This window comes from Vidua chalybeata, chromosome 11 (assembly GCF_026979565.1).
Source record: "Vidua chalybeata isolate OUT-0048 chromosome 11, bVidCha1 merged haplotype, whole genome shotgun sequence".
Classification (NCBI taxonomy): Eukaryota; Metazoa; Chordata; class Aves; order Passeriformes; family Viduidae; genus Vidua; species Vidua chalybeata.
In genome coordinates this window covers 14274223-14295032 of record NC_071540.1, presented here as the reverse complement: position 1 = coordinate 14295032, position 20810 = coordinate 14274223, and the positions used below count along the sequence as shown (strand labels likewise).

Genomic DNA, 20810 nt, shown 5'->3' with positions numbered 1-20810 from the left:
CTTACACGGATGTTTACGACGAAGCAAGATGCTTGTTTTGTTTTTTTTTTTTCTTTTTTTTTTTTAATACAAGAGCTGTGTATTTAAAAAATATACAATTTTTAATTTCTACAGCATAACCCTGCAGGATATTTTTTGTAATAAACAGTGCAGGACCCTACCTAAACTTATTCAATAAACCATCCAAGCTCCTGGGGTACCTTTGGAGCAGGATCAGCTTGTGGGGCCTCTGCCATTGCTGCTATGGTGGCACTGGGTCACCTCTTGGTGACAAGGCATTTGAAAAGGATGAAGAGGTGGGAGAGGGTTGCTGTCTCATATATAGGCATGCCTGAATGAATGCTTTTCTCCCCTCTTGGCACTGAGGGTATCGGCTTTCAACAGGTCATATGCCAGCAGCCCTGGAACCAGGGTCCCTGAAGCCAGGCCAGCCCACTTGGTTACAGAGCTTCTGGTATCCCCACATCCCTCCCCCAGCCACTTTCCCAGTGTTCTGACAGACCCATTGAAGAAACAAAGGAATGAAAGATGGGCTGGGCTCAGGAGTCCTCCTCCTCAGTCAGTATCCAGCATGCCCACTTCAGCATTGCCTTTGAGATCCTGAGAAACCAGACAGGAGGAGCCAGGGTAAGAAACCCAGGTGTGGACATACCACTGGGGCAGCTGGTGACAAGGGGTAGGGCAGAGGCTGGGGACTCACTATAGGTATGAGAGTCCCACTGCAGGAACAAGGGACAGCCACGAGTCCATGGCTGATATGGCACTGACCTGATAGATTGTACCTGCTGGCAGAGCTCAGGACTCGGTGCCTCGTACTGGTACTGGAGTGGTCTCTCCACGAACTACAAAAGCAAAGGGGAGGGTGGGATGGGTCTGCTCCAGCCACAGCACCCTTTTGATCTTCTTTTACCCAGATAGCTCAGAAGATGCTCCAGCAATTTTTTCCTACCCAATTGTTTAGCTCAGGCTAAACAACATCTTCACCATCCCTGGAGGGATTTAAAGGCCTGTGGATATGGCATCTGGGGCTATGGCTCAGTGGTGGGCTTGGCAGTGCTGGGGAATGGTTAGACTTCCATCTCAGGAGCTCTTTTCCAGCCTAAGTGATTACATGATTCCCTCATGATTCCCTCAGGGTCCCCAGATCCTCCACCATCTACACTGACACCTGCATTCAACTTCCCATTTCCACTAGCCTGCTGAGGAAAGATCCTGGGGATGGGCAACAGTGGTGTGGGCACAGAGAGCCTCCCCAGGCACCCCCAGCCCTCAGGAACCTCATCAGCTGCTTCATATTTACCGGCTCTGGAGCTGTGCACTGCTCCAGCCTGGAGCTGGGCCCAGCTCTTGCGGGGGATGCTTGCTCTTCCTCCTCCTCCTTCTCCATTTCCTCCTCCTCCTCCTCTTCCTCCTCAAGCTTCTTTCTATGCCGCAGTCTTGTCTCCTTTTTCCTCTTCTTTGCACCCCATGAGCTCTTGCCTCTGCCTCTCCCCCTGCCCTTTGAAGTGCCTGGGAGATGCTGCTGCCCACTGGGCTCATCTTCCTCCACCAGCTTCCTCTTGGCACCCACAGTCTCTCCTCCCTTTGTCCTGGCGTGAGCCAGTCCAGGCTTCAACACATCTGTAGAGGAAGCTGTGCCACTGGAGCAGGCCTGCTCCCTGTGAGGAATCCTGCCAGGTGGCGATTGCAAGCTGCTGCTGGGCAAGACTGGAAAAACTGGAGAAAGAGTGGGCAGGGTGGCCTGAGAGCCCCTGGATCCCTGCTGGCCTTGATCAGCACACAGGGCACCCCGGGCTGCCTCCGCAGCTGGTGCCGCCTCACTGGTGCTGATCTCCGCCGGACTGGGATTGCTGTAGCAGTGCAGCAGGGACAGAGAGGAGGTCTGTGCTGGCCCTGCCCGGGGCGAGCCCTTGGGAGAGCTCTGGCTACACACTTCCAACAGGTCGGTGGTGTTGCTGTCAGCAGCCACATCCTTTTGGGTCTTCAGGGAAGGGTCAGGTTGAAAGGTCTTCTCTAGTAAAAGGAAAAGCATCATCAATGTGAGCAGGGCCCTGGCACACAGGAAGAATGTCAGGGCTGGAATGATGCCGGTCCAGGGCTATGGGAACACCACAGCACTGCTTTATGGCCAGGGGAAGTCACGCCAGCATCCAGGGTGAGCTACACCCGTTGAGAAGAGAGGAGCTGTCTCCTGCCAGGAAGGCAGGCTGGATGCCCTGGGACATGGGGACTCACCATCTGAAGAGCTCGGGGTCAAAGACAATGAGGGCATCCTGTTCCAGGGGTTGTCCAGGGATCCCTCCAGGCTGTCTGACAAGGTCGGTGATGTGGCACCTGCAGTGAAGAAGTCGGAGGATTGATTTTGGCAAAGAAAGCAGCTGCCTGTTCCCTGTGTTCCCTGTGCACAAGGTCTCAAGAGACAGCTCTTGAGGGGAGCTCTGCAGCCCTTTCCAGCCCAAAATGTGGTGTATTCCAGTGAGACCCTTTCCAAGGTCTCATAGGGCAGGCAGTGGAAAGGCAGACACTGCCCAGAGAGCAGGCAAGTATGAAGAAGGCCTTGTCCTACACCCTGCACTGTCCAGGACAGTTCTTCCCTTCAGCTCCTCCTCTACACAGAATTTGCAGGTAATTCTGCAGCAAAGCTTGGTGACACCAAGCCAAGTAAGGTGACACAAACCCATCGTGGTGCTGAGCCAGAGCCAGTGAGGAGCCCACACCAGGGCAGGAGACTCATGCTTAGTGATGGCATCAAAATGGCTTCTTGTGCTCCCACATTACACCAAAGCTGCAGCTTCAAGAAGCTTGAGGATTGGGACCATCCCTTGCCTGCTCAAGGTCTCCCAAAGACCTGGCCACACCAGTACCTCCTCCACTCAATCCAAGGAGATGGGCTGAGCCAACTGTAGAGGAAACTAAAGGCTGGATGGGATCTGGAGCGTTCATAGGAGGCCATGAGGATGATCCAAGGGCTGGAGCACCTCTGCTATGGAGACAGACTGAGAGAGTTGGGGTTATTCAGCTTGGAGAATTGAAAGCTCCAGGGAGACCTTCAAGAACCTTCCAGTATCTAAAGAGGCTCCAAGAGGGCTGGAGAAGGATTTTAGACAAGGCCATGGAGTGCCAGGCCAAAGGGGAATGGCTTCACATTGACAGAGGGCAGGGTTAGACTAGATATTTTTAAGCAATTCTTCGCTGTGAGGGTGGGGAGGCCCTGGCACAGGTTGCCCAGTGAAGTTGTGGCTGCCCCAGCCCTGGAAGGTGTTCAAGGCTAAGCTGGACAGGGCTTAGAGCAACCTGGTCTAGTGCAATGTGTCCCTGCTCATGGGTCTAGATATTCTTTAAGGTCCCTTCCAAAACAAATCATTCCAGGATCTGGAGATTCTGCTACTCACAGCTGATTTGAGATACAACACTCAGGTCCCCTGGCACTGTCCTGTCATCACTACTCTTTCCAGGAGCTGCTTGGCTTGTATCTGCAATGAAAGGGACACTGTTGGTCATATCCCCAGCATGAAGCACATCCAGAGCAAGGAAACTCTTCTCCCCACCCTAGGGAGCCCCTAATTTCACATGCCTGGGTGCTGCACTGCCTACCTGTGTACCCTGCAGATGCTGCCTCAGAAGAATCACAAACAACTGCCTCCTCCTCAGGAGGGATCACCAGGGCACTGACTGGGACCGTGAAAACGTCCTCACCCTGCTGAAATGAGACATGCAACAAGGTTTTTGCTGGGCAGTCCCTCTCCAGATGCAGGAGTCCACCTGTACCTGCCAACCCAACACCATCTCCCTCCCCAGTAAACCTCCAGCTCTACCCACTGTTCTTTCCCTTCCTTCTCCCACTCACCAGAGCCCCCCAGGCTGTCACAGCCCTGTCTCAGCTGGTCCCAACAGACAGACTGACCTCCTTCTTGCGCTCTGCCTCCCACTGGGTGATGGGAACCTCGTCCTCCACTGTCACTGGCTTCTCCTTTGATTTCCATAAATCCAAGCATTCCTCGGCATTTTCCTTCAAAATCTCCAGCTGGTTCTGTCCTATGGCATCAATCAGCTGAGAGACAGAGGGCTCTAGGGCAAGAATGCACAGACATCAGTGGAAGACAGCTGAACTCAGGCAAGCCTCACTTGCAAACACTTTTACACTGCTGCATGACTTGGCGATTGTCATGACACTGAAACCTGTGGTAACACCCACAATTCTGCATTTCCTTTGCTTCTAGAAACTGTCTCTCCTTTCTTCACAAATTCTGGACCAGGAGCATGAGCACAGGCATTTAATGTCCCACTCTGCTTTAGCTGTCAGCATTATCTCTTCCTGCTTTGGGTTTAGCAATGTACACTTGTGAGATCTGACCAGGTTTGTGCTACCTCTGCCTAACATGGACCAAGCTGAGGAAACCCAAGGGCTCCCCCAGGCAGTCAGAACATTGCATGCCCCCCCACAACCCTTTACCTGAGCTGGGAGCATTCCTCACAGCAAGATTCCTCCTGTAATGACCAAGGAGAAGACAAAGCCAGGTTAGGGCTGGGACATACACAGTTCTTGGTCACAGATCAAGCACCCTGGATTGGAAGAAGCAGCTTGTGAAAGTAGTGGATCCACCACTGGGTGCTGATCTGGCCATTGGCCACATGCTCAGTACACCAGGAATAGCCATCAGGAAGCCTCACCCCTGGAGATGGACTGATTGAAGGCCCTGAGGATCTCCAGTATTGGATCTCCAAGGATGAAGAATGAGCTGTGCAGGGCTCACCCACGCAGCTGTGCTGCCCACCACTGGCAGGAACAAGCTCCCCACAGGTGTTTCCTCCTAGCTCAGAGGAAAAGGTTGGCAATGTGCCACCACAATTTCATTTTTCACAGTCTATTCAACTCTGTCACATTCCAGGGCAAGGAGTCACACAGGTTAACCAGGAGCTGCCATAACCTGTGCCAGCCCTTGCCAGCCTGCTCTAACCCCAGTCTGAGGCTGCACACATCAGAGTATCTGGATACATCCCTCAGCCCCATACTCACAGCCAGAGCTCCTTTATCTTCTTCACCACAGAGGGGTCCTGGTTCCTGCAGCAAGAGAGAAGCCAGTTACTGATTCCCTCCAAACCCCCATCTCCCTTCTCCCTTGCCTTGGAGACAATCCCTCCTTCAAAAGGGATTGCCACAAGCAGGTCACATCAGGACTCCCAGGGTCAGTGCTGCTGTGGGGAGGATGAAGTCCCCCTGAGCACAGCCCCCACCCACCCATCCCATGGGCCATACCCGTCGGATGATTCCATCCTCTGCCTCTGCATGGGCAGCACGATGAACTGCTGGGCCGTGAGGTAAAACTCGCAGTCCTCCTGTGGGGAGGAAAGAGCCTGTAAGGCACCTCTGAGTCCCACCACTGCCCCTGCCTTCCCTGGGGCCAGCCAGCACTCCCACACCCACGCCAGCTCTGCCACCAACCCTTCAGGTCCCCTCAATAAGGACAGCCCCCTTCAAAGGGGAGTTTGTATCCTCCTGTGTCAGCTGATGGCTCTGCAAGAGCCACACGCCAGGGTGGGCCAGCCCAGGGGAGTCTGTGGGGACACCTCTGAACCACTGCAAGGGGACAGTGGGCTGCTCTGCCACCAGCCCATGCAGGCCTTCTGCTGCTGCCCAAAAGGCAGAGGTGACAGCCAGGTGACCCTGGGAAAGATGCACCCCATCCCCAACAAGGGCTCATCCCTGCCCAGGTCACCTTCTGCGCAGGAGCTGCAGATGAAAATGAAAGGCCACCCATCACCTGCCTTCAGTTCCTGGGAGCAGCTGGAAGCAGGCAAGAGTGCAGGAAGCACAGCACGGTAAAGGAACAGGCTGCTTCCACTCCTCAGAGCACTCACCAGTCTGGCCTCGTCCTGAAAACACACCGTGTACTTCTGCAGGACGATAATTCTGCAATTAAGGCTGGACAGCCTGAGCTGCAGGTGGGCGCTGGAAAAGGAGCAGAGCAGGAGTGCCTTGAAGAACAGAGCTGGACTCCCCCTGACACACAGTGGGGCTCCCACCAGAGCCCTGCCAACCACACCGGGCCATTCTGGGACATGTCTCAGCATGAGCAGCAGGCACCAAGGGCTCCTTACTCCTTAGTAATTCCTGCCCAAGATCAGCTTCTTCCTGCTGCTCATCCTTGGCTCTCTGCTACCAGCACCCCAATAGCTTAAGAGTGTTCAAATGGGGAAATGGAGGAAAGCACTGAAGGAGCAGCCCAGGCTACCATGGTTAATGATCTGGCTCCATCCACAAAACCCAAGGGCTCTACAGTCCTTTCTAATGGCATCACAGCTTCTGCCATGGATCCCTGCCCATCCCAACCAGCAGACACTGGAGCTAGGGCATTCCAGCTTTCTTCTCTTAGCAGCTCTTCCACACCAAATTCCCACCCTGAGGTTGCTTTAGCTTAACACAACCTGAAACAAGGCCAGGCAGGAGCCCCAGCTCCTCACAGCAGCTGTGGAGAACTGCTGTCCCAGCCACGCCAAGTCACGGTGGAACGCACTTTTCCTCTGCCTGCAGAGCTTCGGCTGTAATGACCACACGGATGAAGCAGGATCCGTCAGAGACCTGCACCACAGCGTCCTGGAGGTCCCCAGGCTGGCCAGCAGCACTTGAGTCACTCAAGACCTGCCAAGAGATTGGAGAAGGAAAAAAAAAAAAAAAAAACAAACTCTTATTTGTAGACCTGGAACAAGTTTCACAGGAAGGCGGTCACGACACCAAGCTCTTCCTCCTCAAAAAAAAAAAAAAAAAATCAGAGACATTGAGGAGGAAGAGCTGCACATGCACTGCGCACCTCCCAGAATTCAGATTTCAAAGGCTGTTGGAGCACTTTGGGACAGTCCCTCTGGGTACTTACCCTCACCACCTGCCCAACCAGGAAATTCTCACGCTCATCCAGTTGCTCGTAATTCACCAAGAGGTCAGCAATCCATGGCTGCAGGATGTAGACTTTGGGAGAAGCCACATTCTTGTCTGCACACACAAGACTACATGAGAAGAGACAAGACACCAAGCCATAAGCAGTGCTCCATCATGCTGGGAAGGGTTCTGCACCCCAAGCACAGCCACAAACCCAGGAGATTGCTCAAATCCACCCAAGTGCATCCACTTCTCTGGGTGCAAGGGCCCACCCTAAGGGCTTTGTGCTGAGGAAGCCATGCTGCTGGGGGCACACAGGTCCTGCTGCATCCTGCGTGGACAGTGGAGGGGGACACCCACAGCTCTGGAGTGTGCCTGGCCTTCTGCAAGTCTCCCACACAGGAGAGGACATTTATTTCTACCTCTTTCCATATTGTTTATTATCACCCAATAACTAATTTCCTGGGACCAATCTTAACTATAACTGACTGAACTGTGAAAGGGATAAGAACTGGGGACAGGCAGGGGCTGCGGGACAGGCAGGGGCTGAGAATAGGCAAAGGATGAGGGCAGGCAGGGGATGAGAACAGGCAAAGGATGAGGGCAGGCAGGGGCTGAGAATAGGCAAAGGATGAGGGCAGGCAGGGGCTGAGGGCAGGAGGGGATGAGGGCAGGCAGGGGCTGAGAACAGGCAAAGGATGAGGGCAGGCAGGGGCTCAGGGCAGGCAGGGCTGAGCCCCCTCCCGGCCCCCCTCACCGCTCCCCCGCCGCCAGCCCCGGGCTCGCCCCGCCCGGCGGAGCGGCCGCCGCCGCCATGGCCGCGCGGCCCGGAACAGGAAGCGGGGCCCGGCAGCGCCACTTCCGGGGCGGGGCGGGCGGAGGGGCCCGGCCGGGCCCGGTACCGCCGGCGCGGGGGTCGGGCCCCGCTCCCGACCCTCTCATCCCCTCCCCGGCCCTCCATCGCACCCCAGGCTCCATCCTGACGCCCCGCACTATCCCTGTGCCCAACCCCGGCGCTTTTCCTGGGTGTACGTGTCCCCTTGTAGAAGAGAAGGATCTGGGGAGATGCTGGAGCCATTTGCAGTACGTAGAGAGGTTACAGGAGAGCTGGAGAGGGACTTTGGACGTCGCCCTGGAGTGATAGCATAAGGGGGAATGACTTCAACTGGGAAAAAAAAAAAAAAAAGAGGCAGGTTTAGATTAGATACGAGGAGGAAATTCTTCCCTGCTAGTGGGGTGAGGCCCTGGCACAGGTTGCCCAGAGAAGCTGAGGCTGCTCCATCCCTGGAAATGTTCAAGGCCAGGTTGGATGGGGCTCTGAGCCTAAGGGAAGGTGACCCTGCCCATGGCGGGGTGTTGGAACAGCAGGTCCCTTCCAGCCCCAGTCGTTCCAGGATTCCCCATGTTTTGGCCAGCTCTGTAGTACAGTTTCCCATTAAATGGTTCACACACGATGCCAAACCATCCCTGGAAATATACCTTGTTTTTATGTTCTTTCCTTTAGTTTTGGCTCCAGGTAATCCCAGGGGTTCCCCAGATGCTTGCCCTTGGGAAGAAGCATCCTGCCACAACAGCCTTGCCCATCCTTTATCTCATCTTAAGGCATTAAAGCCTCTAGGTCAAATCTGTCAAGCAGCCTGGGAAATGTTCTGGCTGAAGGGATGGCAAATTCCTCCCCTCACCCCGTTCAGTTGTGACTTGGGGCAGTCAGTGCCGTTCATCCCCGTGCCAGAGGCTCTGGTTCCATCAGTGGGCTGACAGGGAGGGCAGTGAAATGGCACGACAAGATGGATGTAATTGTCACCCTGTGTTTGTTTGCATGGCCAGGTTTTGGTCGGGGTCGGGGGGTCTGGGGTGGCTTCTGTGGGAAGATAGCAGGAGGCTCCTCCATGTCCAGCAGAGCCAGTGGCAGACAGCTCCAGGACAGACGAGTTGCTGGCCAAGGCCAAACCCTTCAGCCACAGTGGTAACGCCTCTGTGATAACGTATTTAAGAAGAAAACAAAAAAGTTATTGTGCAGATGCAATTGCAGCCAGAGAAGAGTTGAGTGAGAATACGTGAGGGGAATAGCTCAGCAGACACCAAGGTCAGTGCAGAAGGAGGGGGAGGAGGTGCTCCAGGCAGTGGAGCTGAGATTCTCATGCAGCCCATGGTGAGCCAGCTGTGCCCTCGAAGCCCATGGAGGGCATGGGAATGCAGAGATCCACCTGCAGTCCCAGGGGGAGCCCATGCTGGAGCAGGTGGATTCCTGAGAAGAGGCTGTGAACCCATGGGATGCCTGTGCTGGAGCAGGTCCTGGCAGGAACCTGCAGACCCGTGGAGAGAAGAGCTCATGCTAAAGCAGTTTTCCCAGCAGGACTTGTGACCCTATGGAGGGCCCAAGCTGGGGCAAGCTGTGCCTGAAGGACTGCACCCCATGGAAGAGTGATCCATGTTGCAGCAGTTTGTGGAGAACTGTTGCCCAGGAGATGGACTCACGTTGGAGAAGTTCATGGAGAGCTGTCTCCCATGGGAGGGACCCCATGCTGGAGCAGGGGAAGGACTCCAACTCTTCTCCCTGAGTCACAGCAGGGAAAACATGTGATGAACTGACCAAAACCCCCATTCCCTGCCTCCCTGCACTGCTGAGCAGGAGGAGGTAGAGCTGGGAAGAAGGGAGTGGTGGAGGAAAGGTATTTTTAAGATTTATCTTACTTCTCATTATCCTGCTCTGATTTTGTTAGCAACAAATTCAGTTAATATCCCCACTATGAGTCTGTTTTGCCTGTGATGGTATTTGGTGAGTGATCTCTCCTGGACCTTATCTCAACTCATGAACCTTTGTTACAATTTTTCTGTCCCCTTCCAGAGAGTAGTGATAGAGTGGCTTTGGTGGATGTGAGGCATCCAGCCAGGGTCAACTCACCACACACACAGAAGAGAAGGCAGCAGGGTTTGCTCTTACTGACAAAAGCTGATTTATTTGGATGAAGGATCAGATCTCCTGAACATGACAGCTCATCATTGTCCAGTTGCAAAGGATCTTGGAGCAGCATCTCCAGCTGGAGCAGGAGAGATTCCACAAGCTTATGTCCCCTAGTCCTGCCCAATCACATCCCATATAAGTGGTTATTAATTACTTTAAACTACCTACACAACATCTCTGAACTATCTTAAATGTGTATATTCCACTGTTGCAAATGGTCTGTGCAGTTTAAGTGGTGCTGCAGCAGGAACCAGGTGGAGAGGCTATGGGATCATAGAGTCAGAGAATCATTTAGACAGGAAAAGACCACTAAGACCACCAAGTACAATCCATCCATCATCCATCAGATCCCCAGACCCTCCCTACAGGGTGGGGACACTTGGAAACATGCAGGTCATGGTTCTCCATTGGTTTTAGGTGCAAAAGGAGCTCCTGGGGGTGATTCTATGATTCAGTGATCCTCAGACCTGTCCCAAAGCTCCTGAATCCAGCAGTCAGATGCTTCCCTGGGAGTTCAGTCCATCAGTTGGTTCAGTCTCTACTGCAGGAAAGAGCTGGGGAGTACCTGGGCCACCCTGGGGCTGGATATTGACCTGCAGTGTGTGTGCCTGGGCACGGCCCTGGCTCCCAGCCACACCAAAGGCACACCCAGGGGCAAAACTGAATTTTATCATAGGATCACAGAGCCATAGTTTGGGCTGGAAAGGATGTTAAAGACCTTCTAGTTCCAACCCCCCTGAACAAGTAGGGATGCCTTACACTAGACCAGGTTGCTTAGAAGCCCATGCAGCCTATCCATGAATGCTTCCAGGAATGGGGCAGGGATTATCCTTCTATCACACTTTAATATTATAGGTGCTCTTAGAGCAGACTCTGAGGAAAGGGGTCATTCTGGTCAGCCCTGGAGGATTTTTCCCAGTGGTCCTGGGGGGTTTCTAGGTTTCTCAGGCTGTTCTTGTGGCCAAGGAACACTTGTCTGTCCTGGCTGCTCCATCCTCAAGTCCTCAAGGGACATTCACCTGTCCTGACTGCTCCATCCCCAACCCTGGCATTGCATGAACTAAGGCCAACAAACTGCACTGTGCAGAGTCAGCGAGTCCAGCCTCGCCTGCCTGACCTTGGGCAAGGGGAGGGACAGGCCTGGGATCCCAAGAGGGAGGGAGGTGGTGGGAGAGAGTGTCGCACTGCAAGGACAGGGATAGTGCTGGCCCTGAAAACCAAAAGGCTCAGGTTTGGTAGAGCAGGGAAGGTACATAAAGCAGCACTCTAGACACCTAGCCCAGGGCATTCCCTGCCTGGGCAGGACACTTGGCTCCCTTTGCATCATTCCACAGCCAGCAGGAAAAGTGGATCATGGGTATGGACCAGAGCCAAGAGATTGAGGTGCAGGCAGAGAATTTCTGAGAGCCACGAGCTGATGCAAGTCCTCATGGGAACATGTGAGATAACCAAGTAGCAAAAGGCACTGGCAGAGTCCAGGCGAGAGCAGTGCAGCCACAGCCAGGGCAGCATGGCAGGGCTCCACGTCCGCTCCCTTCTGGTGACTGGAGCCAACCGAGGCATCGGCCTGGGGCTCGTCCAGCATTTCCTGAGGATGCCAAACCCACCACAGTGGATCTTTGCAAGCTGTCGGGACCCCAAGGGACAGAGAGCACAGGTGAGACTGGGCAGAGGGAGACTGGATCAGGAATGGTGTTTGCAAGGGCTGGAGCTGCAGTCGGGCACCCAAAGCACAATCAGCTGGCTTGGGACACCATAGGACCAGTTGTGCATGGGATACGTGGAGGGGAAAATGGCACAAGGCATGTATAGAAGGCACAGAGCCCCACTGATGTGGCAGCTGGAGCAGGTGTTGGACACAAATTGATGCAGGGACAGAGATGGAGTGGCATGGGCTTTGCCTGAGAAAGGCTGAGCCTCTGCACAGCCCCTCCAGCCTCTCCATGCCTACACAGTGCCCTCTCTTTCAGGAGTTACAGAATTTGGCCTCCAAGCACTCCAACGTCATCATCATCCCGCTCGGTAGGTGCCCCGAGGTGCGGAGCCTTTGCCCCAGCTCCTCTGGCAAGTGCCCAGGCTGGGCACACCCCAGGAGCCCCGTGCTGGGAGGGAGCTGTGCCAAGGGGCTGGTGCCTGGGGGCCATCGGGCACTGCCACCCCGGGGGAACAGAGGGGACTCCACCATGGGGACGCAGGCTCTGACCTCCCTGTGTTGGCTCTGCAGAAGTCGCTGAGCCCACCAGCATCAAGGCAGCTGCAGCCAAGGTTGGGGAGCACCTGGGGGGCTCCGGGCTGAACCTCCTCATCAACAATGCTGGAATTGTGAAGCTGAACACACTTGATACTGAAACATTAGAGGACATGAGGGAGATTTACACCACCAACACGGTTGGACCCCTGCTGATGGGCCAGGTGAGACCCTCACCCAAGTTGGGCTGTCCTGGGGGAGTATGAAGAAGGGCTGGTGGGAGGGGATCCTGCCTCCACTTTGGTTACCAATGGGCTCTCAGTTAATGAGAAGCTCAGGGAGCCATGGGCTGGAGCTCAGGAACTGGGGCCTGGCAGGAAAGAGGAGGGAGGATGCCTCAGTGCTGGTGTCAGTGTTGCCACTGTGGAAGGAGCTTCTCCCCTGCCCTGTGCCATGTCCATGTGCGCTCCTGTCCCCTCTGTCTCCTTGCAGGCATTTCTGCCCTTGCTGAAGAAGGCTGCCCAGGGGAGCCCAGGCTCAGGGCTGAGCTGCAGCAAGGCTGCCATCGTCAACATGTCCAGCATTGGCGGCTCCATCACTTCTTCCTTTGACTGGGAGTTGATACAAATCACCTCGTACCGCTGCAGCAAGGTACTGTCACACCTTTGCTTCCCCTGCCCTGCCCAGCTGCAGGTCCCCTTGCAGCCCCCCTTCCCCTCCCACCACCGTCCCTGCACTGTCTCCCCACAGGCTGCTCTGAACATGCTGAGCAGGTGCCAGTCCCTGGCGTACAAGGAGCACGGCATCCTCTGCATCGCTCTCCACCCCGGCTGGGTGCAAACTGACATGGGCAGCTCTGCCGGGCACACGGTAGGAATTCCTCCGGGGCGGGTCCATCAGAGCTCCTGTGCTGACTTTACATGGGTGGGAGTTGCTGTCCTGAGCCTCTGCCCACGACTTCCCTGCCTGCCCAATCCCTGCTGGGGCATCTCCCCCTGTCCTGGTCCTGGCTGCTGGGTGCTGGCTGTCCCCATCCCCTCAGTTCTCGTCTCAGTCCCTCCCCCTGGGGTTCTCAGCTTTCCCTTTGCCCTGGAACAGCTCTTTCCCCTGGCTCCAGCTGCTCCAGGGCCCTCAGCCAGGCCTTGGGCATGGGCTGCATCTCCTCCTCTGCCCCACAGCCCCCTGTGACAGTGGATGACAGCGTGCAAGGGATGCTGAAGGTCCTCTCCTCCCTCTCTGAGAAGGACACCGGCGCCTTCCTGGACTGGGAAGGGAACGTCATACCCTGGTGAGACGCCACTTCAGGATCCTGGCAGCCAAGAGCTACCTTTGGCACTGCTCCCACCTCCCCCACATCCTCAATAAACTCCTGCTGAGACCCCCAGCTCTGTTGTGCAGTGCCAGCTCATGGGGTGGCCCTTTGCAGATATCCCACTCCTCCACTGGGGATTGGTGGTGCCCACAGCTGCCCCCAGCCCACGGCTGTCACTGGCATCCCCCTGAGTTACAACCAGCAGGTCCCATGGCACTGTGACTGCACTGTGCTCCCTGCTGGAGCAGGGCCCTTCTCCTGAGAGGAGAGAGATCTTCTGAGCCCCTGCAGGACTGGCTTTCCCCTGCCCAGGCTGAGCTGCCTGAGGGGCTGGGGGTCACAGGGAGCAGCTGCCCTCTCCCCTCAGCTGGGGGGTGCCTGGTCACAGGTGGGACAGAGGGACACACAGAGCTCGGGCAGAGCTCAGGGATCCTGCCCTGCGCTCAGACAGGGGGTTTGAGACTGGGTGTGGAGACAGAGCAGAGAGGCATCAGCTGGCAGAGTTTACAGAGGTGAGGGGTACAGGGGGACCACAGGGAACACATGGTGTGGGAAAGGAAAGAGAAGCTGTTTCCCAAGCCGATTCCCTCTCCCCGGCAGTGTGGGGAGGGCTGAGGGTGAGCAGGGTGACTATGCAGAGTGGTGAGCCAGCGAGCAGAGGCTGCAGCACAGGCAAGAGGCACTGTCCATTTGTCCATCACCAGGGCAGGCTGTTCCCTTCCCAGTCGAGGAAGGCTCCAGAGGTGTCCTGGGAGAGGCTGGCCAGCACAGTCAGGATGCCCCTCACACTGTCCTCCACTGTCAGCGGTGCCTGCAGAACAGGACAATGAGCTGTAACAGAGAGCAGCTCCTGGGGAGGGTGTATTCCTGGGAGCAGCTTCCATGGTGCTAATGGGGATCTTTTTCCTTACTGCCACACCTCTCCAGGCTGGCTTGGGGAGACAGGGCTGGCTATCCCATGTACTCAGTATGTTGCAGCTTGCTGCCTGCTCCCTGCCTGCTCTGCTCCAGAAGATGGTCCTGGCAGCCCACAGCATCACACAAGATCCCCCAAGTGCCCCTGCCCTCCCCAAGACATGGGGACTCAGTGGGAGTCCTGCTGACCCTCCCCTGCACAGCCCAGTACCTCCTCTGTGCCCATGTCAGTCTTCACCCAGCCAGGATGGATGGCCACACACAAGATCCCCTTGTCCTGGAGTTCTGCAGCCAAGCACCTCGTCACCATGTTCTGGGCAGCCTGGAAGAGGCACAGCCCTGCCAGCACAACTCAGGGAGTGGGTAGGCAGGAGAGGAGACATTTCATAGCCACAAAATGTCTGTGGAGGTGGGAAATGGGACTTGGTCCTGCGACAAAGCGTCAGCATGACCTGCTCAGTCCTGGCTGCTGCTGTCCAGTCTTTGTGCTTCTGCCTGGGAGAACCAGGCAGGGGGTGGGTGGCTGGGGCAGGGGGTGAACTGTGGGCTCCCTCCCCTCCAGGGGCACTGCGCCTGGGACAGCATCTCCAGCTCCTCCCCTGGCACCTCACCTTGCTGGCCCGGTACGGGTACATGGGGGCCTCTGGCACGCGGAGGCACAGCCCGATGGAGCCCAGTTTGGAGGAGATGTTGATGACAGCGGCCCTGCTGCAGCTCAGACCCTCCTGTCCTGCGGCCTTTGCTGCCTGCTCCAGGAGCGGCAGAAATTCCTGATGCAAAGACACCAATGCTTTATCAGCATGCAACAGAACCCCAGTTTGAGGACCATCCTTGGAAGGCTCTGTCACAGACTGTGGACAAGCAGCTGGACAGACACTCCTGGCAGAAGTGCAGGGGATGGGGAAGATGACCCAAGGAGGGGCCAGGCTCCAGCCTTTCCATCCCCAGGAAAGGAGTGAGCCAGTACAGTGAGCCTGGTGCAGGCAGGCACTCCAGGTGTGGAAGAAATAAGCATGGGTGATGCTGGACTTGGCTAAGCTGCTGAGCTCCTCTGGGTAGGCAGGGGAGATCCATGGAGGTGCCCTTTTTCCCATCAGGGAACATCTTCCCAAGCAGGAGAAACACAAAAGGTCCAGACATACCTTGACAACCTGGAGTGGCCCAACCACATTGGTGGCAAACACGTCGAGCATCTCCTGCGAGTCCAGGGAGGACAGTGTGGCGTGGGAGCTGATGCCTGCGTTGTTGATGAGCAGGTTCAAGCCCTGGTCCTTCAGATGATACCCCACATCCCGCACGGCTCTTTGGATGCTGTGCAAATTCACTGTGTCTGCCAGGGAAAAAGCAAAGTGAAGAATAGCTCTGATGGGTCACACAGCACCCGCTGGAAATCGTGCTGTGGCTGGAACCAGCACTTCTCATCCAGAAAGGATGCAGCAGGTTTAGCAGATTAAGCACATTGGAACGAGCAGCAGTTTGTCCTCACCCCTTGGTTTTGCAGCCTCAGCTGAATTAAACCTTAATTGAACTCATTTTGAGTCATGTGGGGGCTACTGGTAGGAAAAAACTTGTCTGTATTTGCTTTCTGTATTCAAGGAATTTATGATTGTGCAAGTGATGCTTGGTCCTTGCACACTGAGACTCCCAAGTTTATTGCCACAGGGAGCCATTTTTTTTTCTTCATGCTGTTACCCACAAGGTTTTGGAGCTGAGAGATGAGCTGAGTAATGAAAAGTAATGAAAAATTTGGGATGTAACCTGCAGTATTTGGTTGCAGGCTCTGAATCTGAACTTCCCTATCCCTACTGACCAAGTTGTGGAGACAACCCCTCCCAAGCAACAAGGCATAACTGAAACTGGGCTAACAGGGATAAGCATCCCCAATGCCTTCCTCTTTGCTTAAGTATTGGTATAGCTTTTGAAATTCTACCATGCTTTAATTGCAGGATTTTTCTGACTTAGGCAATAAAAGTGGTGGTTTTTTAAAGTTTGTGTCCAGCTATCAGGGTTGCCTGTTAGGATTTACATCCTGTCCTGGATACTCACCAGCTGAAGTGGCCATAGTTTGTTTAAAAAGGTCATCTAAATACCTTCAGAATGTGAAACGGGCTGATTAGACCAACATTAAACTTTATATATTGCCTCTTAATGCCTCAGATATACCACAGAGCCCTTAAAACCATGAATATTCACGTGTATGGGCAGGCTGGAATGTGCCCTTGTTCCCATGCACATTTCTGTGCCTGTTTTTTGCAGATGCCAATGTGATGAGCCTGCTGGGAGTGGGGGACTGCAGATTCCTTATTTTTTTGCAACACTTTTGCCCCTGAGCTGTGTTCCTCTTCTTATGCTTAGAAAAGAGTGACTTAGCAAAGGTTTCCAAGGCTGAAGATTTCTTTCTTGGAATATTTATACACTGATGGGCAGCAAAAAGATCCTTTTTCCTGGTCTTTTTAACTAGCCTGATCTCTTTATGGTGGTAAGCAAGTATGTGAGTGGCATGGGACTTGTTGCTACCCTGTGTTGTGCAGCGCAGACCTTTGTAGAGGTGTCCTGAAACATTTGAGGGGAATACCATGGGATGATCTGCTGTGAGGCTGCTGGGAGGGGAAGGAACCTTGGGATTTGAGAGGATATTGCATGTCCAGTTGCAGGACAAATCACAGAGTGCTTTGGAGTTACTTCTTTGGATAACAATGGGATGAAGTTCAAGGTTCTGTCACTCCACCACATGTGAGAGATCTTTTGGTCACCTGGTGAATGATTAACTGCCCTGTTTGGATTAGCTGAGTCATTGCTCCAAGGCATGTGGGACCCACACATTTTTAGTCCTCAACCCCCAAATTTGCTGAAATAACAAACTTTTGTCTCCCTGGAAGAAATAAGGGTGGGAAAGAAAGAGAGAGAATGAAGTAACAGATCTTACAAATTTTTGAGTTATTTTTTAAACTTTTCTTTCTGAAAAGTCCATGCCTATTACTGGTTTGAAGACAACCCTTCCTTATTATGGAGCAAGAGAGCTGGAAGCAACTTCTCTTTTTAAAAAATATCTTCTTGTTGTTGATATTTAAGCACTTTTAAGCTTATTTTGGGACTTTATTGACATTCTGGGGCTTGGACTGTATGTTTTTAGTAAATATTTTTCATGTAGTGGCCAGTCCCTTTTATGTTGGCCGTGCTCTTGCCATCAGGTACTGCCAGGTGGGGCTCGCACCTCATTTATTTTTTGTTACAGAGAAGGTGTTTTACTTTAATAATCTACTTAATAGCAAAAGAGAGATTTGCTGCCTCTTTGTAGTAAAGCCTGAATTCAAGAATGTCTTTTTTTCTAAGAAATATTTAAAAAACCGAACTTGAACTTACTTGAACTTTTTGGGTGCTTTTAAACAAATAAACAGGTAGGTAGGTAGGTACTGATACTGAATAGCCTTGATTCAGTTTTCTTATTATTGGCTCCAATGAAACACAAATATTTAGAAGTTATGGGTGCTTCCCACCTCGCTTATTACAGCAATGGCAATCCTAGTGCAGGCACTTTGCCAAAACATTTCTTTTGCATTTAGATGTTCTTTTAATTCTTCATTAATAAAAGCAGCCCCTACTCTCTCAGACACAGGGCAACACAGGAAATCTCTGCTCTTCGAGACATATCCTCAGCCTGGTGCTCCTTATTTCCCAAAGAAATAAGAGACCCTGTCCCTGTCCAGCACCCTGGAAGCTTCTTTCCTGTGAATACCCCAACTTTGCCAACTCCAAATGCCAGCCTAGCTGTTCTCCTTATGCTGCCTATAGGTCTATTTGCTGCCTTGTGCTTCTCCCAAATGCTGCTGAAAAAGGTCATTGAGTTTGGTCTACATCCACAGAAGGAGGGAATGGCCAAGAGGACACCTCCCCAGTCCAGGCTGTGAACATCCCGTGCCTCTAGTTCAGAGCATCAGCCTGGGATACCAGGCTGGGCAGATTTCCCATGTGTCATTTTTAGCTATTTTTTTCCTCCCTTTTCTACCTGAAAGAAATGTCAACCATGGCCACCTCCAAGGAGATCCCAAACCAACCCTCCTACTTAGGAACCATCCAGGCAGTTACTGTGCCCAGCCTTGCTTCACTTTGTGAACCCATGTGTCCCAGCCCAAAACCTGGACACTGTATTTAGCATCTTTGGGAAGAGACATCATGCCTTTCCCATGAAACTTGCTCAGCTGAGATGTCTGGACCCACCTCTGCCTCCTCTGAAGCCAGTTTGACTGCACCAGCCAGGGCACAGCTTAATTTGCAGGGAGAAGCTTGCCCAGGTGTGCATGGATCCCTCCCTATAGATCCCTCCCCACCTGGCAGGGCTAGAACTTCCTGCAAAAGCTACCCCTGGTCCCACCTCCAAAGTCATCAGAGAGCTGGAAGCAATGTTGGGTGCAAGGAGAAAGGTTGCTTCATACCTAGCTGGACCAGTTTGATGCTGGAGTGCTGGGCAGCTAGTTCTTGCAGGGCCTGGAAATAAAGTCATGGGGCAAGGGAGGAGGTTAGAAGCCACCAGCTGCATTGTCAGGTGTCCCACCCCTGCTCCCAGGTCACTGAGCCAGGGTGGCTTTGCTTTCTCTGGGGAAAGAGCACAGGGCCATTCCCAGTGGATGGGGTAGGGCAGCAACCCCACAGCCAGCAGGAGAGTGGTGCTGCTGGGCTTAGGAACTGCCCTCCATCCTGAGTGATCCCAGCACAGAAAAGGGGTTGGCTGGCCACCAGTACAGCCAGGAGCCAGTGCTGAAGACATGTCTGCCTCTCCAGCCTCATCCCACACGACCACACTGGGCACTGCCTTATCCAGGGAGCTGGGGGTGTTATGAGACCCCCGGAGCACTCCTGGGCTACCCAGCCAGGGCAGCAAGCCAACAGGGCTGCGGGGACTGCGGATCCCCTCTGCCCACCTGGCTCAGCACCATCCCATTCCCTGTGCCCACACTGACCTTCCCTCTTGGACCCTTGGGGTCGCGGCAGGTGGCAAAGACGTGCTGGGGGGGCCGGGGGCTGGCGGCGAGCTGCCGCACGAGCTCCAGTCCGATGCCCCGGCTGGACCCTGTCACCAGGACGCTCCGAGCCAGCGCAGCCATGTCCCCAACCTCTGCGCCGGGCGGTGACGCATGGCAGGGTTGCCGCCTGCTTGGCGTGAAGAGGAGCCCGGCACAGCCCAGGGTGTGGCTCTGGGCACCCATGGGGACTGGGACAGTGCCAGCACCTGGCCCCTCACCTGCCCCAAATGGAGCCAGGGTCCCAGGAGGACCAAGGGTTCCCTGACATTTGGCACATGGGGCTGCATGTCACCTGCATTGTTACTATGTTCCTGGAAAGCCCCAGCTCCCAGAATCTCTGTAACAGCAGAATGGTCCGCCTCTTCACGGGCTTGGAAAAGCACTACGAGGAAAAGGAGAACAGGTTCAAATCTGGCTGTGGCCAGCAATCTCCTAGTTTGGGGGGTAAGTTTGAGATGGTTGAATTCTGACACACTAATCCAAAGCCCAGCCTGGGAAGCACCAGGAGTGCAGTTTGTGTACTCCAAGTTCCACTCCTGCCAACACTTCCCCCCAGAGTATCCAGGAGCCAGCAGAGAAGGACCCCCCACACCCTGCAGCCTCAACCACTGATTGCTGGGGCTTCAAGCTCACATCCATCACCTTCCTCCTTGCTGGAGGACAGTGCTGGATGCTTATAAGCTGAATAAATGGCTGTAAAAGCAATGCTGCTGCAACCTAGGCCAGCCTGGGGACATGGATTTTTAGGATGCAGAAGTATTACAAGAAGCAAAGAGCTGCCATGTAAAAAGCCTCAGCTAAAACAGAAGAAGTTGGGTAACATGACTATGAGGTGGGGGAGGAAAAAAGAAGAGGAAAGTAGTGGGGGTGGGTCCATCCCATGTGGATGTGCCTCATGGCACATGCCTGTTGCTCAGTGTGGCAGGGGGGGCAGAAATCTCTATTCCCCCAAGTAGCTGAGTGGTTCCACATTTGGCAATCACCAAAGAAACACTCGGGAGATGGTGAAGGGCCCCACGTTTGGAAGATGATCTTTCAGGTGACACAGATCATGAAGGGGAAGAAGCAGTGATGTTTCCTTCCTTGGTAGTGGACAGACCATGGCCCCCATGAGACGTTAAGCATGCTGGGTGTGGATCTGGATGGTGTTGGAGTTGGACCTGCTGTAGCAGACGTTCTTGCAGGCGTAATCACCTGCACAAACAATTGCACTGCACAGACTTGCCTGCTCTGCCAGCAGCATCCAGAGGAGAGCTCCCATTAGGAACAAATTAGACTGGAGTTTCCTCTTTTCCTTCCAGGCTCCTCGGGAAGGAAACAACAGAAACAAGCAAAGAGGGCTGCACAACTAGGAAGGGCTACGGGCCAGTGCCAAGCAGGGGAGTGACCTTTGGAAAGGGCTGACCGATGGCAGCCAAGGACAGCAGCATAGGCACACTCATGGCTCCAGAACCACAGCCCAGGGCCAGAAAGTATGCACCAGGGAAGAGATAAGACCAACTTACAATGCTATAGGGGCACCTGGGAACCATCCA

At 54.2% G+C, this 20810-nt stretch overlaps 3 protein-coding genes across 7 annotated transcripts; 1 reads left to right on the top strand and 2 right to left on the bottom strand.

The window, feature by feature from the left end:
- Window positions 1–32: 32 nt before the first annotated feature.
- On the bottom strand, window positions 33–7693 carry ACD (ACD shelterin complex subunit and telomerase recruitment factor). Of its 3 annotated transcripts, none has more exons than XM_053952665.1 (15): window positions 7632–7693; window positions 6873–7002; window positions 6516–6640; window positions 5860–5950; window positions 5258–5337; window positions 5018–5062; window positions 4454–4488; window positions 3905–4068; window positions 3595–3700; window positions 3393–3473; window positions 2865–2996; window positions 2236–2334; window positions 1301–2013; window positions 769–842; window positions 33–600 (listed from the first exon to the last, which is right to left on the bottom strand). In XM_053952665.1, exons 1-15 carry the CDS (start codon window positions 7688–7690, stop codon window positions 540–542), a joined length of 1995 nt encoding a protein of 664 aa, XP_053808640.1. In that variant the 5' UTR covers window positions 7691–7693; the 3' UTR covers window positions 33–539. The 3 variants fall into 3 exon arrangements, with proteins under 3 accessions (XP_053808640.1, XP_053808641.1, XP_053808642.1); XM_053952666.1 differs by having other exon boundaries at window positions 3595–3697; XM_053952667.1 differs by lacking the exon at window positions 2865–2996.
- Window positions 7694–7754: 61 nt separating this feature from the next.
- Window positions 7755–13411, top strand: LOC128793723 (C-factor-like). 3 transcript variants are annotated; one of them, XM_053953108.1, is made up of 7 exons: window positions 7755–7957; window positions 11178–11496; window positions 11810–11861; window positions 12064–12251; window positions 12520–12678; window positions 12778–12897; window positions 13206–13411. In XM_053953108.1, exons 2-7 carry the CDS (start codon window positions 11350–11352, stop codon window positions 13317–13319), a joined length of 780 nt encoding a protein of 259 aa, XP_053809083.1. In that variant the 5' UTR covers window positions 7755–7957; window positions 11178–11349; the 3' UTR covers window positions 13320–13411. The 3 variants fall into 3 exon arrangements, with proteins under 3 accessions (XP_053809083.1, XP_053809082.1, XP_053809080.1); XM_053953107.1 differs by having other exon boundaries at window positions 11174–11496; XM_053953105.1 differs by lacking the exon at window positions 7755–7957 and adding an exon at window positions 7985–9546 and having other exon boundaries at window positions 9723–11496.
- A 625-nt stretch (window positions 13412–14036) lies between these two features.
- LOC128793642 (C-factor-like) lies at window positions 14037–19371 on the bottom strand. Its single transcript, XM_053952998.1, has 7 exons — window positions 19213–19371; window positions 18688–18739; window positions 16301–16303; window positions 15397–15584; window positions 14866–15024; window positions 14466–14576; window positions 14037–14150 (listed from the first exon to the last, which is right to left on the bottom strand). The coding sequence occupies exons 1-7, from the start codon at window positions 19354–19356 to the stop codon at window positions 14037–14039; spliced, it is 771 nt and encodes a 256-aa protein (XP_053808973.1). The 5' UTR covers window positions 19357–19371.
- Between the last annotated feature and the right edge of the window lie 1439 nt (window positions 19372–20810).

Coding starts and splice junctions, on each gene's coding strand:
- ACD (XM_053952665.1), bottom strand. CDS start 7,690: ATGGCGGCGGCGGCCGCTCCGCCGGGCGGGGCGAGCCCGGGGCTGGCG. Junction 5,951..6,515: donor GCTCTGCAGGCAGAGGAAAA/GTGCGTTCCACC, acceptor CTCCTTTTCCAG/CGCCCACCTGCAGCTCAGGC. Junction 4,069..4,453: donor GAGGAATGCTCCCAGCTCAG/GTAAAGGGTTGT, acceptor TTCTTGCCCTAG/AGCCCTCTGTCTCTCAGCTG.
- LOC128793723 (XM_053953108.1), top strand. CDS start 11,350: ATGGCAGGGCTCCACGTCCGCTCCCTTCTGGTGACTGGAGCCAACCGA. Junction 11,497..11,809: donor CCAAGGGACAGAGAGCACAG/GTGAGACTGGGC, acceptor CCTCTCTTTCAG/GAGTTACAGAATTTGGCCTC. Junction 12,679..12,777: donor CCTCGTACCGCTGCAGCAAG/GTACTGTCACAC, acceptor GTCTCCCCACAG/GCTGCTCTGAACATGCTGAG.
- LOC128793642 (XM_053952998.1), bottom strand. CDS start 19,356: ATGGCTGCGCTGGCTCGGAGCGTCCTGGTGACAGGGTCCAGCCGGGGC. Junction 18,740..19,212: donor CCAAGGGTCCAAGAGGGAAG/GTCAGTGTGGGC, acceptor CTTTATTTCCAG/GCCCTGCAAGAACTAGCTGC. Junction 14,151..14,465: donor CTGACATGGGCACAGAGGAG/GTACTGGGCTGT, acceptor CCTGTTCTGCAG/GCACCGCTGACAGTGGAGGA.